The sequence below is a fragment of the Pan paniscus genome, chromosome 11, assembly GCF_029289425.2.
Source record: "Pan paniscus chromosome 11, NHGRI_mPanPan1-v2.0_pri, whole genome shotgun sequence".
In the NCBI taxonomy this organism is placed as follows: domain Eukaryota; kingdom Metazoa; phylum Chordata; class Mammalia; order Primates; family Hominidae; genus Pan; species Pan paniscus.
In genome coordinates, this window is record NC_073260.2 from 33898636 (window position 1) to 33912252 (window position 13617).

Consider the following 13617-nt stretch of genomic DNA (forward strand, 5'->3'; position numbering starts at 1 on the left):
ATACATTTGTCACCTATTAGAATAGGAAAAAAAAAAACCTGACAGCAGTGTTTGCAGCAGTATAACAATACAGGCATTCAAATATTTTCCAGTACATATAAACTGTGAAATCTCTTTGACAACTTAAAATCTACCCAAATTTAAAATAAAAATGTACTTCCACTTCCAGGAATTTGTCCTCAAGAGATAGTGGCACCTCTCTGCAAATATATACAAGTATTTGATCATTTCACCATTGTTTCTAATGAAAAGACTATAAACCTAAATACTCATCAAGAACTAATTACATTCATACTATCTAGTCATGAAAAAAAAATAAAGTGATGTACAGTGATCTGGAATGAACTCCTACATACTGTTAAGTGGCAAAGCAAAATTATATAACAATGTATATGTATGCTTCCTTTTTTTGAGTTCTTGCTGTACTATATGCTTCCATCTTTTTAAAGGAGGTGAATTATATGTTAGGTTTAATCACATGATATCGCCAAAAATTACCAATTACATGATTCTGTCTATATGATGACACTTTTACAGGCACAGACTGTTTCTAGAAAGATAAGCACATGCTAGTTAATGTTGGTAGCTCCTAGGGAAGAAAATTGGAAGTCTGAGATGAGAGGGCTACTTTATACTCTTTTGTACTACTTTAACTGTTTACCACATGCATATATTTTTTCCAACAAAAATACTAAAGTAACTTTAATATGTAAACAGATAAGCAGGAAAGGACAACTTTCCTCTCTAAGTTGCTGAAATTTTTCTTTGCTCTCCACTCAGATGGAAATTATATTAGGAATATTCTACATCTGACAGCTATATGAAGAAGGGTGAAATTCTGAAGTTTTAGGGTCATACTGGTGGTAAGTAGAGACATATGGTTAATGTGACTTCTAAACATATTTCCTATTTTCCTTTCTTAAGTAAGAAAGTTCACATTTGGAGATATATTCCCCAGTCTGAAATTTAAGTCCCTATCTCCCAAGAGTGAACATGAAAGTGTTCTACTTAAAAGTAAAACATCAGTTAACTGGTAACCTGTGCCACCTCAAATTTTCAAAACTAAAATAAAATCCAGCTTCTTACCAATGAAATTCTACATGTCAGATTGAAAAGAACAAACCATTTTAAATTATACGGTAATCAAAATAAAACTTTTAAAAATATTTATTCCTGCTTTAATATCAGTTTTACTCTTAAGTAGAGCCCTGTGAATGAAAATATAGAAATTCTGAAAGGCCAATGTTTAGGTAAACAGCCAATGACAAGTACACTTTCTTCCTCTACAACTACAGTTCCTTCTCTCATCTTTTCATTTTATGAACTCCTCTAGAGCTTCTAATCTATATCACACAAATTAGTATTTCACTTGTGCTACCCCCTTCCTAGGTTCCATTACAGTGTGAGAACTACTAACGTGTTTTTCCAATCGTATTTTAAAGTCACTGACGATATATTCAAGGAAAAAAGGAATGGTTCCATATAATCAACATTCTCTACTCAAAAACAGACTCCAAAAAAAAAAGTACTTGTGCTCACGCCTGTAATCCCAGAACTTTGGGAGGCCGAGGCGGGCGGATCACGAGGTCAGGAGATCGAAACCATCCTGGCTAACATGGTGAAACCCCATCTCTACTAAAAATACAGAAAATTAGCCGGGCTTGGTGATGGCTGCCTGTAGTCCCAGCTACTTGGGAGGCTGAGGCAGGAGAATGGCGCGAACCCAGGAGGCAGAGCTTGCAGTGAGCCGAGATCGCGCCACTGCAGTCCAGCCTGGGTGACAGAGCAAGACTCCGTCTCAAAAAAAAAAAAAGTACTTGTAAGGAAAACATGTCACTTTCAAGAAATTCCTTGATCCCTCAAATCACCATATCTAAATAGTTTTAGTTATCAGCAACATGATGCAAAAAAAAAAAAAAAAAAAAAAACACCTAACCAAAAGGTTGTTAAGTCATATTCCTGATTTGTCCCCAGCAAACTCATGTTGAAGTTTGGTCACCAATATGGCAGTGTTGGGAAGTGGTGCCTTTAAGAGGTGATTAGGTCATTACAATGGATTAATGTCTTTCTCAAAAGACTGGGTTAGTTCTTGTGAAAGAAGGTTCTTACAAAGTGAGGTTGACTCTCTTGTTTTGCCTTTTTTGCATGTGTCTGGTTCCCCTTCTATGCTCCATCATGTTTTGACATAGCATGAGGCTATCACCAGAAGCTGCCAGATATTGCTGCCCAGTCTTGAACTTCTCAGCCTAGAGAACCTCTTTTCTTTATATAAATTACCCAGTCTCAGGCCTTCTGTTATGGCAACACAAAACAGACTAAGATTGGTTCTTAATTGGCTCTTTCACATATGTGAATAATTTGGGACTCAATCACAAATGGTTTTGGCTACTGCAATATCCTCATGTTAATACTTTAATAAAATAATGTTAACATATTACTGAAGATAAAGTTCCATCTGAGCCAACAACCACAATAATAATAATGATAACACCTAACATTCACTGAATTTTAACTATGTGCAGGTACTATTATAAATATTTTAGAGGTATCAATTTATTTAATCCTTATAAACACCCTAGAAGAATAACATCGCATTTTAAAGATGTTAAAAATGAAGCAAGTTAAGTAAATTGTTCAAGATTACATAGCAAGTAAGCAATAGGATTCAAACCTAAGAAGTCTGGCCTTGAGACCCACTGCTAACCATCACACCATACTGCTTCCCTCTGCCAAGCTAACAATAAGAGATCCCTTGATAGGATTCTGAAAATGCAATTTTTACTACCAATAAAATCTCTAAAAATAAAAAAAACTAGCAAATTTAATTATTCCTTAGCTGAATGAAAAAAAAATCACACTATACTTCCTTAATATTTACATACCAATGTTCACTGCAAAAAAATCTTGTAGAAAAAAAAAAGTTTTTATACAAAACTTTACATGTAATACATGTATTTACCTGGCAAAAACTTCAAAGTTTGCAGCATCTGTCTTTCCTGTGAGAAATCCACCATTAAATGAGTCATGTTGTCACTGACCTTTGGTTTCAAAGAAAGGCGAAAGGCTGAAGCCATTGTGACTCTACGGTAAACACAAACATACTTTTTAAAATAAAGAAATAGGAAGTATCAAATCATATTTAATTTATAAAATGAAAAGACAAATTATATCACTAATAATTTCAGACTATAATAAAAGTTAAAAGTGAAATAGAAATTTGCTCTTAGTCTTCAAAATTAACTAAATAAAAAACTACAAAATGTCTTTTTAAAGACATTTAAGACAACTGGTTAGCAACTTTCCTCCCAGCCAATTTTTATTAAATTGCATATATATGAATAACAACAAATATCCAATAAAAATAATCCTTACCAGACTCAACATTCATCTGAACCTCTGTACACTCAATCTTACTGACTTCCTGATGCCAGCCTTACTCCTTTTCATATGCCAGATAATGAACTTAAATTCATTTATATTCATTTGAATCACACCTTGATTCAAATATTCTCCCTAGTAATAAGAGCTATCCCATGTACCCTCAAATAAGAGTAGAGGTAGATTGACCTAATACTGTATAGTTTGGTAGTTGCTAAAGATAGGCCATGGATAAGATAAGAGAGAAGTGAAATCACTATCAATGAATACCACACTAGGTGTCACTCTGATCTATCAACATCAGCTACAGGGAAGCCTACTATGAGAAACAGCCCTGTGAAAAAGTATATGCCATGGAAGTAACAGGAATTCAATAAACATTTACTAGATGAATGTGGAGGGAAAAACAAAAAAAGAATGAAGCCACTTTATCCAAAGTACAGAGAATCTGTAGTCCATTAAAACTGAAGATTAAAAGAAATCCTCTTATTCTATTAATTTTTAATTTTATCTCAAATTTCAATTTTTCATATTCCAATAAATTTCCACAAGTATCACAAAGTAAGCCCCTTACTATCTTTGGTTCAAGAATGATCAGAAGTACTACAGGTGAACACTGTCCTCCTAGTACACAATTTGGAAGGGGAAGGAAACAGAGCTGGTGGGACAAGGGGAATACTAGGCCTAGTCAATTGTATCTGCCAAATCAATTGGATCTGCCAAATCTACCCAAGAAGTCAATGAAATGAAAGATGTCAAACTTGCTATATTCACTTATTTTAGGATGAAAAATGTCAAGCTATTTCTGTATTTAGTTATTTTACTTCATTTTAAAACTAGTAATAATTTAATAGTAACAATGAGTAAACAACAGTTGATGTGTTTATCAAGAAGAAAGTGCTATACTGAAATATAATTTACAGCAAAGGGAATTCACACCGACTGCTTACTATATGCCAAGTATAATGCTGAGTATTTCATGCATATTACACTAACCCGTCTCTCAAATAATACAATTTCAATAAAAAGGAACAAATACTAAGTCCTACATATGTTATTCTTTACAGCCCCAAGTATCTTTTGATTCGAAGACATCTGAAAGAGCTATAGTCAGATACGTACTTACTAAATGCTCACTGAATCAGTGCATAGGTTAGAACCTACTTGGTTTATTCAAAACCTGACTAAATATTTAAATGTTTACTGAGAAATGTTGAGAAAAAAAATCCGAAAGTATTTTAGAGAATTTTAAACCTTAAACCTGTAAGATTTGATTCAATCACCATGACATCAAAGAAAAAGAATATGCCCCATAAATGCATTAGAAAGGCTTATCAAAGCTTTAAAAAAAAACAAGAACAACTCTTATTTTTTAGTCAATGAAGACTTAAGTTTCCATGAATCAATTTAGATGGGCAACAATGCTACAATCTTTCAGAAGACTGAACTTTAATTTTTAACTTCATGTATTTAGACATGTGCCTCAAAGCCCAAACTAAACATCTAAAATTCATTAGATAATTCTCTACACTACAGGATCCACAAGGCTAGGTATGCTTTAATTCCCCTTGATTTTCTTAGTTCATTTCTACTAGCACAAGGTAAATTCAAGGATCCTTCGCTCCTGATTTTTGCGAAGAGAAAATAACTACAAAACATAGTTTTCATTTCCTCAAACTACCTAATTAACTTGACTCTTTCATAACCCCTCTCTTTCAAGAACCAATAACTCCGGCAATATACCTCAACTAATCATATTCCAATATTATTAAGTCCCCAGAAGTACACGCCAGTAATTCTATAAAGTTATAGAGATGTGCTATTATCTTATTTCTATCTTGAGTTTTCTCTCTTAATCCTGCTGTTCCTCTGTGTAACTTCTACCATAGCAAATGATAAATGATGAGTTTTCACAGATATTTTCATTTTTTATATTTGATTTCTTGCTCAGATATGTTACACATTCTCCCTTAAAATCCATCTATGCCCTTATAAAAAGATAATCCTAGGGCGGACATGGTGGCTCATATCTGTAACCCCAGCACTTCGGAAGGCTGACGCAAGAGGACAGCTTGAGCCCAGGAGTTTGAGACCAGCCTAGGCAACATGGCGAAACCCCATCTCTACAAAAGATACAAAAAAATTAACTGGGCATGGTGGCACGTGCCTGCAGTCCCAGCTGCTCAGGCGGCAGAGGTGGAAGGGCCCCTTAAGCCAGGGAGGTCCAGGCTGCAGTAAGCTGTGATTGTGCCACTGCACTCCAGCCTGGGTGATGGAGCAAGACCCTGACCCAAAAAAAAAAAAAAAATCCTTTCTTTGCTTGGTGAAAATAGCTACATTAATTATTTTATTATGACTATATGTTTAAATTATTTTTATATTTTAAATGACAATAATGGAATTCTAAAAGCTCACTTTTGGCGAGTACCAAAAACTACATCAGAGAAACCTGAACATTATAAAGCTAAACATCAAATTTTAAAAATTAAGTTGAAGGGCCGGGCACAGTGGCTCACACCTGTAATCCCAGCACTTTGGGAGGCCGAAGTGGGCAGATCACTTGAGGTCAGGGGTTCGAGACGAGCCTGGCCAACATGGTGAAACCCCATCTCTACAAAACACACACACACACAAATTAGCTGGGTGTGGTGGCAGATGCCTGTAATCCCAGCTACTTGGGAGGATGAGGCAGGAGAATCGCTTGAACCCGGGAGGCAGAGGCTGCAGTGAGCCAATATTGCACCGCTGCACTCCAGCCTGGGCAACTGAGCAAGACTCTGTCTCAAAAAAAAAAAAATTAAGTTGAGAATCAGAAATGTTCCTCGGGCAGGAAGTAAAAATTCTGCAGGGGATCACAAAAATGCTATAGGGTTTGAACAAGCAAAAAAAGAACCACACACACACACACACACACACACACACACAGAGTTTGCCTGAACCCTAATTCCTGAGATCACCTGGATACTTATGAAATCAAGCCAAGAGGCTGGCTTAGAAGACGCAAAAAACCCAAGCTTCAGTGAAGAATACAGCCATTGAAATTGGTCATGAAATTAAATTCTGATAAACAAATCTGGGCAAAGACAAAGAGTTCAAGGATACAGACAAGATTCTGTGATGCAAAGAGCCATATAGAATCTTGAAAAAAGGAGAGATTTTGCAAGGTCATGATTAGGAAGTAACTTCTAATTCAGAAAATTAGGAACTAGAGCAGGATGCAGTGGGATAGGTAGCTAAACAGTAAGTATAATATACCCAGGGAGGAAGATGGATGACTCATAGCAATTTCCAGACACAACCCAAATCTACCTTATCCACAAAACTGACCTATCTGGCATCCATTCCTCACACAGCTAATATTTTTCACCTTCAAACTTTCACAATCATCTTTCTAGATCCAGGATTTATAAGAATGATCCATGTCTTTAGCTACTGCCTGATGTAAAATATACAAAAAATATAAAAATTAATACAGGACCAGGCACAATGGCTCACACCTGTAATCCCAGCACTTTGGGAGGCCAAGTTGGGCGGATAGCTTGAGCTTAGGCATTCCAGACCAGCCTGGGCAAAATATCAAGACCCTGTTTCTACAAAAAATACAAAAATTAGCTGGGTGTGGTGGCACATGCCTGTAGTCCCACCTACTCAGGAGGATGAGGTGGAGGATCACTTGAACCCATGAGGCAGAGGTTGCAGTGTGACAAGATCGCACCACTGCACTCCAGCCTGGGTGCTAGAGCAAGACTCTGTCTCAAAAAAAAAAAAAAGAGAAACCCAGAAGTAAAACTGTCAGCCAAGATTAACAATAGAGGCACTGTTTTTCACATAATCTATAATGAAAATTTTTGTGAATTATCTGATGAAGAATAATTTAATCTAGGATTTGGAGTGGTACTTTGAAGAGCTGTGCCTTTCAGAGAATCTCATGACCCTCAGATGAAAAAACTTGCTATAATCTCAATACAGACAATACTCAGTGACTAGACAGGCAGATCCAAACTGTTCCTTCTGTGTTAATGCAATCCAAATGTTGCCAGCAACTCCTTTAGCACTCTATGTTCATTACAAGTACTAAATTCCTTTTCTTAAGCCTGGCTCTACCAATAAGAAAGAACTTTTAAACCAAAACCTTTAATAATTTTCTTTAATTTTCTCTTCCCACAGAATATTAACTAGATAGTGGTGGCATTAGAAATAGAAAGAGATGGCACCAGGAACAGGATGGAATGAGAACACAAGGTGTTAAACAGGAGGGCAGTGAAATAGGAGCGCTTTAGTTCTTGAGGACTACTTAAAATGAGTGAGTTCAAAGAAAATAAGACCCACTTACATTTAAATTTAACAACAAAAAACACATTCCAGAAATATATATTTTTAAGTTATTCAAAATAGTTCCCTCTTCATTAGTATAACTAATTAAGAACTGTTCTAAAACTAAAACTAACTATATTTCTACACCAGAAATGAAATTCTTCTGAAGCACATAATTATCCACAACTATGCTTTTAAAAAATCTTGATACAATGGTTATTCCAAGAAAATACACAGAGGACATTTTATTTTGTACTTGGTCATTGGGTACTTTTATCTTAACTAACACAATTTTAATTAAAAAACTATTTCTGAATTTCATTTCTGACTTCAATATTTATACTTAAGTAAAAATGTGTTTTATACCATACCTATCCTTGATCTGTCTGGCAGCCTTGGAGCCAATCAGGGAGAAGAGAAAGAAGGCAAGTTAGTGCTTTTCATGCAAGTTTCAATGGCAGTGACATGCAAGAAAAGTTAGGATATAAACCCTGCAACAGATTAGTTCATATTCACCAAAACACAAACTATAGAAAATTTATGTGTATAGTTCACATAAGCTTTCATGTGATGTTAGAATTATAGTAGAAAATCCAGACCCCACAAAAATCACCTTTTAGGAGGAAAATTTAACACTTCAAACAAATTCCAGGTGACTATAAATGTTTTATTCTTACCTTAAAATTATCAAAACACACCTCCACTTTCATTCAGTCTGATACTCATCAACTAGAGCAACCAATCTCCTTCATGGAACAACTTCCTTCATGGTTTTCTTGTACATGTCAAATTTACTCTCTAATTTTTCTTCAGAGATCTCTTTCACTACTTCATAATCGTTGTTCCAAGTTTTCTCTATATGCCTCTATAGGGCAAGGAATTCTGAGAGTTTGCCTGCTAACAAATACAACTAGGCTGCAATTCTATAAACCTTTACTCCAAAGAAAGTTGTAATGGCAGAAATTCAGACACAAAGAGACCAGAGAAATACTTCTAGCAATGGGGTCTTTCTCCATGATGATTTCATACATGCTACCAACTTAAACCTATATATAAGGTATCTCTTTTGTCTTTTTTTTTTTTTATGCAAGCACAAGTTTAGAAAGGGAACTCAGCTATTTACTTGGGACTGCATGGTCACACAAAATAATAAAAAACAAGTAAAAACTGTTGTCCCTTTTATATTTACATACAATATATCCAACAAAAGTTTTTTTCTCCACAGTAACCAGTATAGTTAACAATATATCAGACATAGACAAGGCTGTTTTGCTCAACACTGTATCCCCAGTGCCTAGCAAAAATGCTTAGGACATAGTAATACTTAATAATTATTAAACTTATTTGAATGTTAATTAGACATATGTAGCAATGCTTCTGTGGCCTCTCTTCTTCAGTTCTAACGTTGTTCCTATTCATTATTGGTCATTTTTATATCCACCCTAAAACATTCTGGTCTGAGTACTCTTTCTACTCAAAAACACAGAACTCAGATTTTTCTTTTTGAGACAGAGTCTTGTTCTGTCACCCAGGCTGGAGTGCAGTGGCACGATCTTGGCTCACTGCAAGCTCCGCCTCCCGGGTTCATGCCATTCTCCTGCCTCAGCCTCCCAAGTAGCTGGGACTACAGGGACCCGCCACCACGCCCGGCAAATTTTTTTGTATTTTTATTAGAGACAGGGTTTCACCATGTTAGACAAGACGGTCTTGATCTCCTGACCTCGTGATCCGCCTGCCTCAGCCTCCCAAAGTGCTGGGATTACAGGCATGAGCCAGCACACCCAGGCAACACAGAACTGAGATTTAAGAGATCAGCATATTATACAGTCTCAGCATTACTATTAATCAGTTGAGACCTTGTATATTAATCATTCTATTTCTTTTCTAAGGAATTTTGTTTCTTAATGTTTCCGAAAATCATTCCCACATGCTACACAAACAAACAAATTCTGTGGAATCTGTATCTTAAGTCATGAAACTACTGTAGTACCAGAGATAGAAAATGTTTAAAAAGTTAATTTAATTGATTTTTTAAATTACTATCATTAAAGCTGGAATTACAAAACAAAGATTTTAATGTAAGTGTTAAAGGAAGGAAAGAAAGGACTCTTCTCTGTACCTGATATGAAACAAGTACTACCAGGATTACTCTTTGCCTCTCCATTCCCTTATTTCTCCTAGGAAAATGACATGACTTATCTGATAATGGGTTTGAAAGGAGAAACTAGACTTTCTGCTTTTTCTCACAGCTTGCTTGCCCACAGATAACATATATTCTGTTCTTTCCCTCTGTACCATAACTTTCACTGAAAGAGGCTTCCCCTGCCCATCACCTGAGGCAGCCCCTGCTGATCATGCCTGGGTGAATTTGTCTGTCTAATTCTAGGTATTTAGTATTGGGAAACTTGCCCAATAACAAAAGCCATCTTTTCCAATATGCTTTTATCATTATTTGGCCTCTTATCAGTTTTTTTTGGTCTTATTTCCTAACTGGTTTCAAACTTAGAGAAATATTACCAATCACCCTTGCATAACCCAATGAGATGAAGACGATTACCATTTTTTAAACTGACCACAATGATTCAATTTTGTGTCAAGTGTTACTAAATTTAATAAGGTAAAAATTTTTAGTGTGTGTGTGCACATATGCATGCATGCAAAGCTTTTATGGTATCACTTCATGTACCATGCTGTTTGTGAAAAACCAGGAAAGGAATAAATGAAAAGCCAGATAATCTAGGAAAAACTGTTGTCCATGCATTTACATAGAATATACCCAGCTAGTAAAACTGAAAACTCCCATGGCTCCACTTTCATTTAGGTTCAAATTTTACTGCATATATATTGTATAAATGCAAGAGAGGTTTAAGAAGTTATTCTGAGCAATGATTAGAAGGCAGAGTTTCAAATTCTGAAGATATTTCTTTGAAAGGGCCCAATTTCAAGAAATGTCTTAAATTGGAAAATAATTTCTTTTCTAGAATTCTCTCAAAACAGAAAGGTATCCAAAAGATACACAATACTATACAGCTTCTAAGTTTCTATTCCTCTATTTCAAGAATGGTGACTTTTGTCAATTACAACATTGGCAGAAAGGATTTCAATAGAAGATCTAAAGAGTGATGTTGAGTAAAGTAATATAACTAAGCTTCTTGGAAGCTTTTCAATAATATACAGTACCATAACCTAAAAATAAATCTAAACATTCATTGCAGCTTCTTCATAACTCACTACATGGAATTACGTAGGCTCAAATAAATGTGTTGGCAACAGAGCAGTGGTAAATCTTGGAATCAGCTGGTACTAATTAAACAGATGTTTGACAAAATTCAGCATTACAATTCTACTTAAGGCAGTTTGGTCTCAGGTGACATTTCTATGACTGATTAAAGAAATGGAATTGTAACATTTAGTTTAAAAACAATTAACTAAGAGATGGAGGGAGGCAATGAGGGAAGAGAGAGAGAGAGGGAGAAAGGAAGGCACCATCTCTGATATGAATGCAGAGAAACGGTAATACGAGTAAAGAAGAAGTAATCGCAAACCAATCTTCATAACTGCCAATTAAATTTAAAGACGTTAAACCAGATATTTTCCCAGTCACATAGAAAAAAGTTAACAGATCTTTTCCCAATCTCTTTTGTTCTTAATCTGTAATGGGTGAATATAGAAACTATTTTCTTCTGTGAATTTATCAAGCACTTTGAAGATAAAGTATCTTATTGTTTCTATCTTTCTTTAATATCATCATTTCTCTTTTTATAGAAAGGGAGAGGGAAAAAGAGATAGCCTCAAAACATTATTTTCCTTTAGGCAAAAATATGTCTTTGGAAAAAAAAAGATTGCACACCAGTTGATTCCATACATTAGAAGTTTTGTATTTGGTAGACATATATTTATCTGTTCATAAAAGGAACTATTTTTCAAAAAGCATGATCATTTTAAAGAATCTGTCACAAAAGCCCCAGTGAATAACTTGAAATACACTTTGAAATACAGTACTGTACTCAACTGTTTTATGATTAGGCATATTTGTACAACAGGAGATTGCATTTCTGTAAGACATAAACACCAAGAAATGAAATTAAGGTGAAAACTACAATTTGACCTATGCTTAACAAATATTTAGATCTGTTTTTTTATATTGTCCTCAAAACTGAAACATTCACGCTTTTGTTGAAGGTCCTCTCCTCTCTCCTAACATTCTTAACTTCAGCCTACAGAGGGAGCTTCTGGCAGTATTTCTGCTTCCTTGATGAAAGTACTGAGTGAGCTTCTACCCACTCCTCTTCTTATTCACTCCTTCCAGTGGTCAGAGCCTAACACTCAATGGACAATATTCTACAGGCGAATCATTCATTACAAGTGAGATGTGGGAAATACACTAAACCCATTCTCCCTCTTCAGCTGTGATCAAATGCAGAAGACACTGTTCTCCTTTCACCCAACTGTACTTTTTATTCCATTATAGGGACCCCATGGATAGGAAACTATTTTCTCCCTTCTACTCTGACAACCGGAGCATGTGTGGCATGATTGTGATGGCAATTTAGTTACACTGACTTGGAAATTGTTCCACTGATCCAGCTCTTTCTATAGAGAGAATTCAAGGTCTAAAGTCAGGGTGGGAATAGAAATACGAATTTTGGTAAAGGATCCAAGCAGTGTTCTGCAGGCCAGCTATTAGCAGAGAATGCACATTTGGTGGGATGTTGCCAATTTATTAAGTCCAGGAATAAAGCTAATGATCTGGATCCCATTTGCTGGTGATCCGTCTGCATAAATTTACTAACAACCAAACTTCTAGCAGTTAAAAAAAATTAGTGAAGGTATGTTCTAAAATCTTTTTGCATTTGTGCTATTTGTATTTGTTTACTTTCAGAAAGTAAAATGCCAGTAAATAGCATAACTTCACATTCAGTTCTCATGCTGAGACGCTGCAATGTGATAATTTAAATATTAGAATTTGAAATACTCTTTTTGAAGATAATGAAGTATGAAAAGACATACTGCCTCAATTTTTAGCCTATGCTATTTTTTTGTCCTCATGGGCCATTCATATTAATCTCATTTAAGCACTTTAATGTGGGATATTCACAAATAGTATACCTTAAATGAATTTCTTTTTCCAGACATCTAACAATATACTGCTAGACTAATAATAATCTCCAAAGTCATCTCTCCCTATTCAGTCAGCAAGTAGGTGTTTGAGGCAGGCCTGTAGTCCATGTAGCTGGCTAGGAAAGTGAACTTAGTTTTTTACTTGAAATCAAATTATTATCTGGATACTATTTGGACATATGAAGAAAATAATTGCAAGCAGCTCTCAGTTAAGCATTTTTCCTAAATGATAAACCCAGATTTCTGGCTAGGAAACACTGACAGATACAGTAATGTGCCACATAACTACGTTTAAGTCAATAATGGACTGCACATACAATGGTGCTCCCATAAAATTATAATACTGTATTTTTACTATACCCTTTCTATGTTGAGATACACAAATACCACTGTATTGCAATTGCCTACAGGATTCAGCACAGTAACATGCTACACAGGTTTGCAGCATAGAAGCAACAGACTATACAATACAGCTGAGGTATGTAGTAGGCTATACTGTCTAGGTTTGTGCCATTACACTCTAATGTTCCCACAATGATGAAACTGCCTAATGATACATTTCTTAGAAGACATCCTCGTTAAGCGACACATGGTTGTAATTCATTTCACCACATCTCCAAATGGTTTAAGCTACTAAACAGTACTATAAACTGCTGCAAGACAAGACCCAAATAGTAAGAATAAGCGAAGTGGCATATTAAACCACAATGTGACTTATTTTATCAGAACCTTTCTAATTTATAATCTGTCAGGAACAAATTATAACAGAAACAAAGCTGGAAAGAATAAAGGACAGTGAAACAG

General features: G+C 35.4%; 1 protein-coding gene across 11 annotated transcripts in view; it reads right to left on the reverse strand.

Moving 5' to 3' along the window:
• Positions 1–13617, reverse strand: part of FSD1L (fibronectin type III and SPRY domain containing 1 like) — a 103116-nt gene that overhangs the window by 57155 nt on the left and 32344 nt on the right. For all 11 annotated transcript variants that reach the window (XM_055117769.2, XM_055117770.2, XM_034967917.3 and 8 more), the window contains 2 exons: positions 8064–8086; positions 2960–3081 (listed from right to left, as the gene is read on the reverse strand). In XM_055117769.2, the coding sequence (XP_054973744.1) occupies positions 2960–3081; positions 8064–8086 (145 nt within the window). The remainder of the gene's footprint in view (positions 1–2959; positions 3082–8063; positions 8087–13617) is intronic.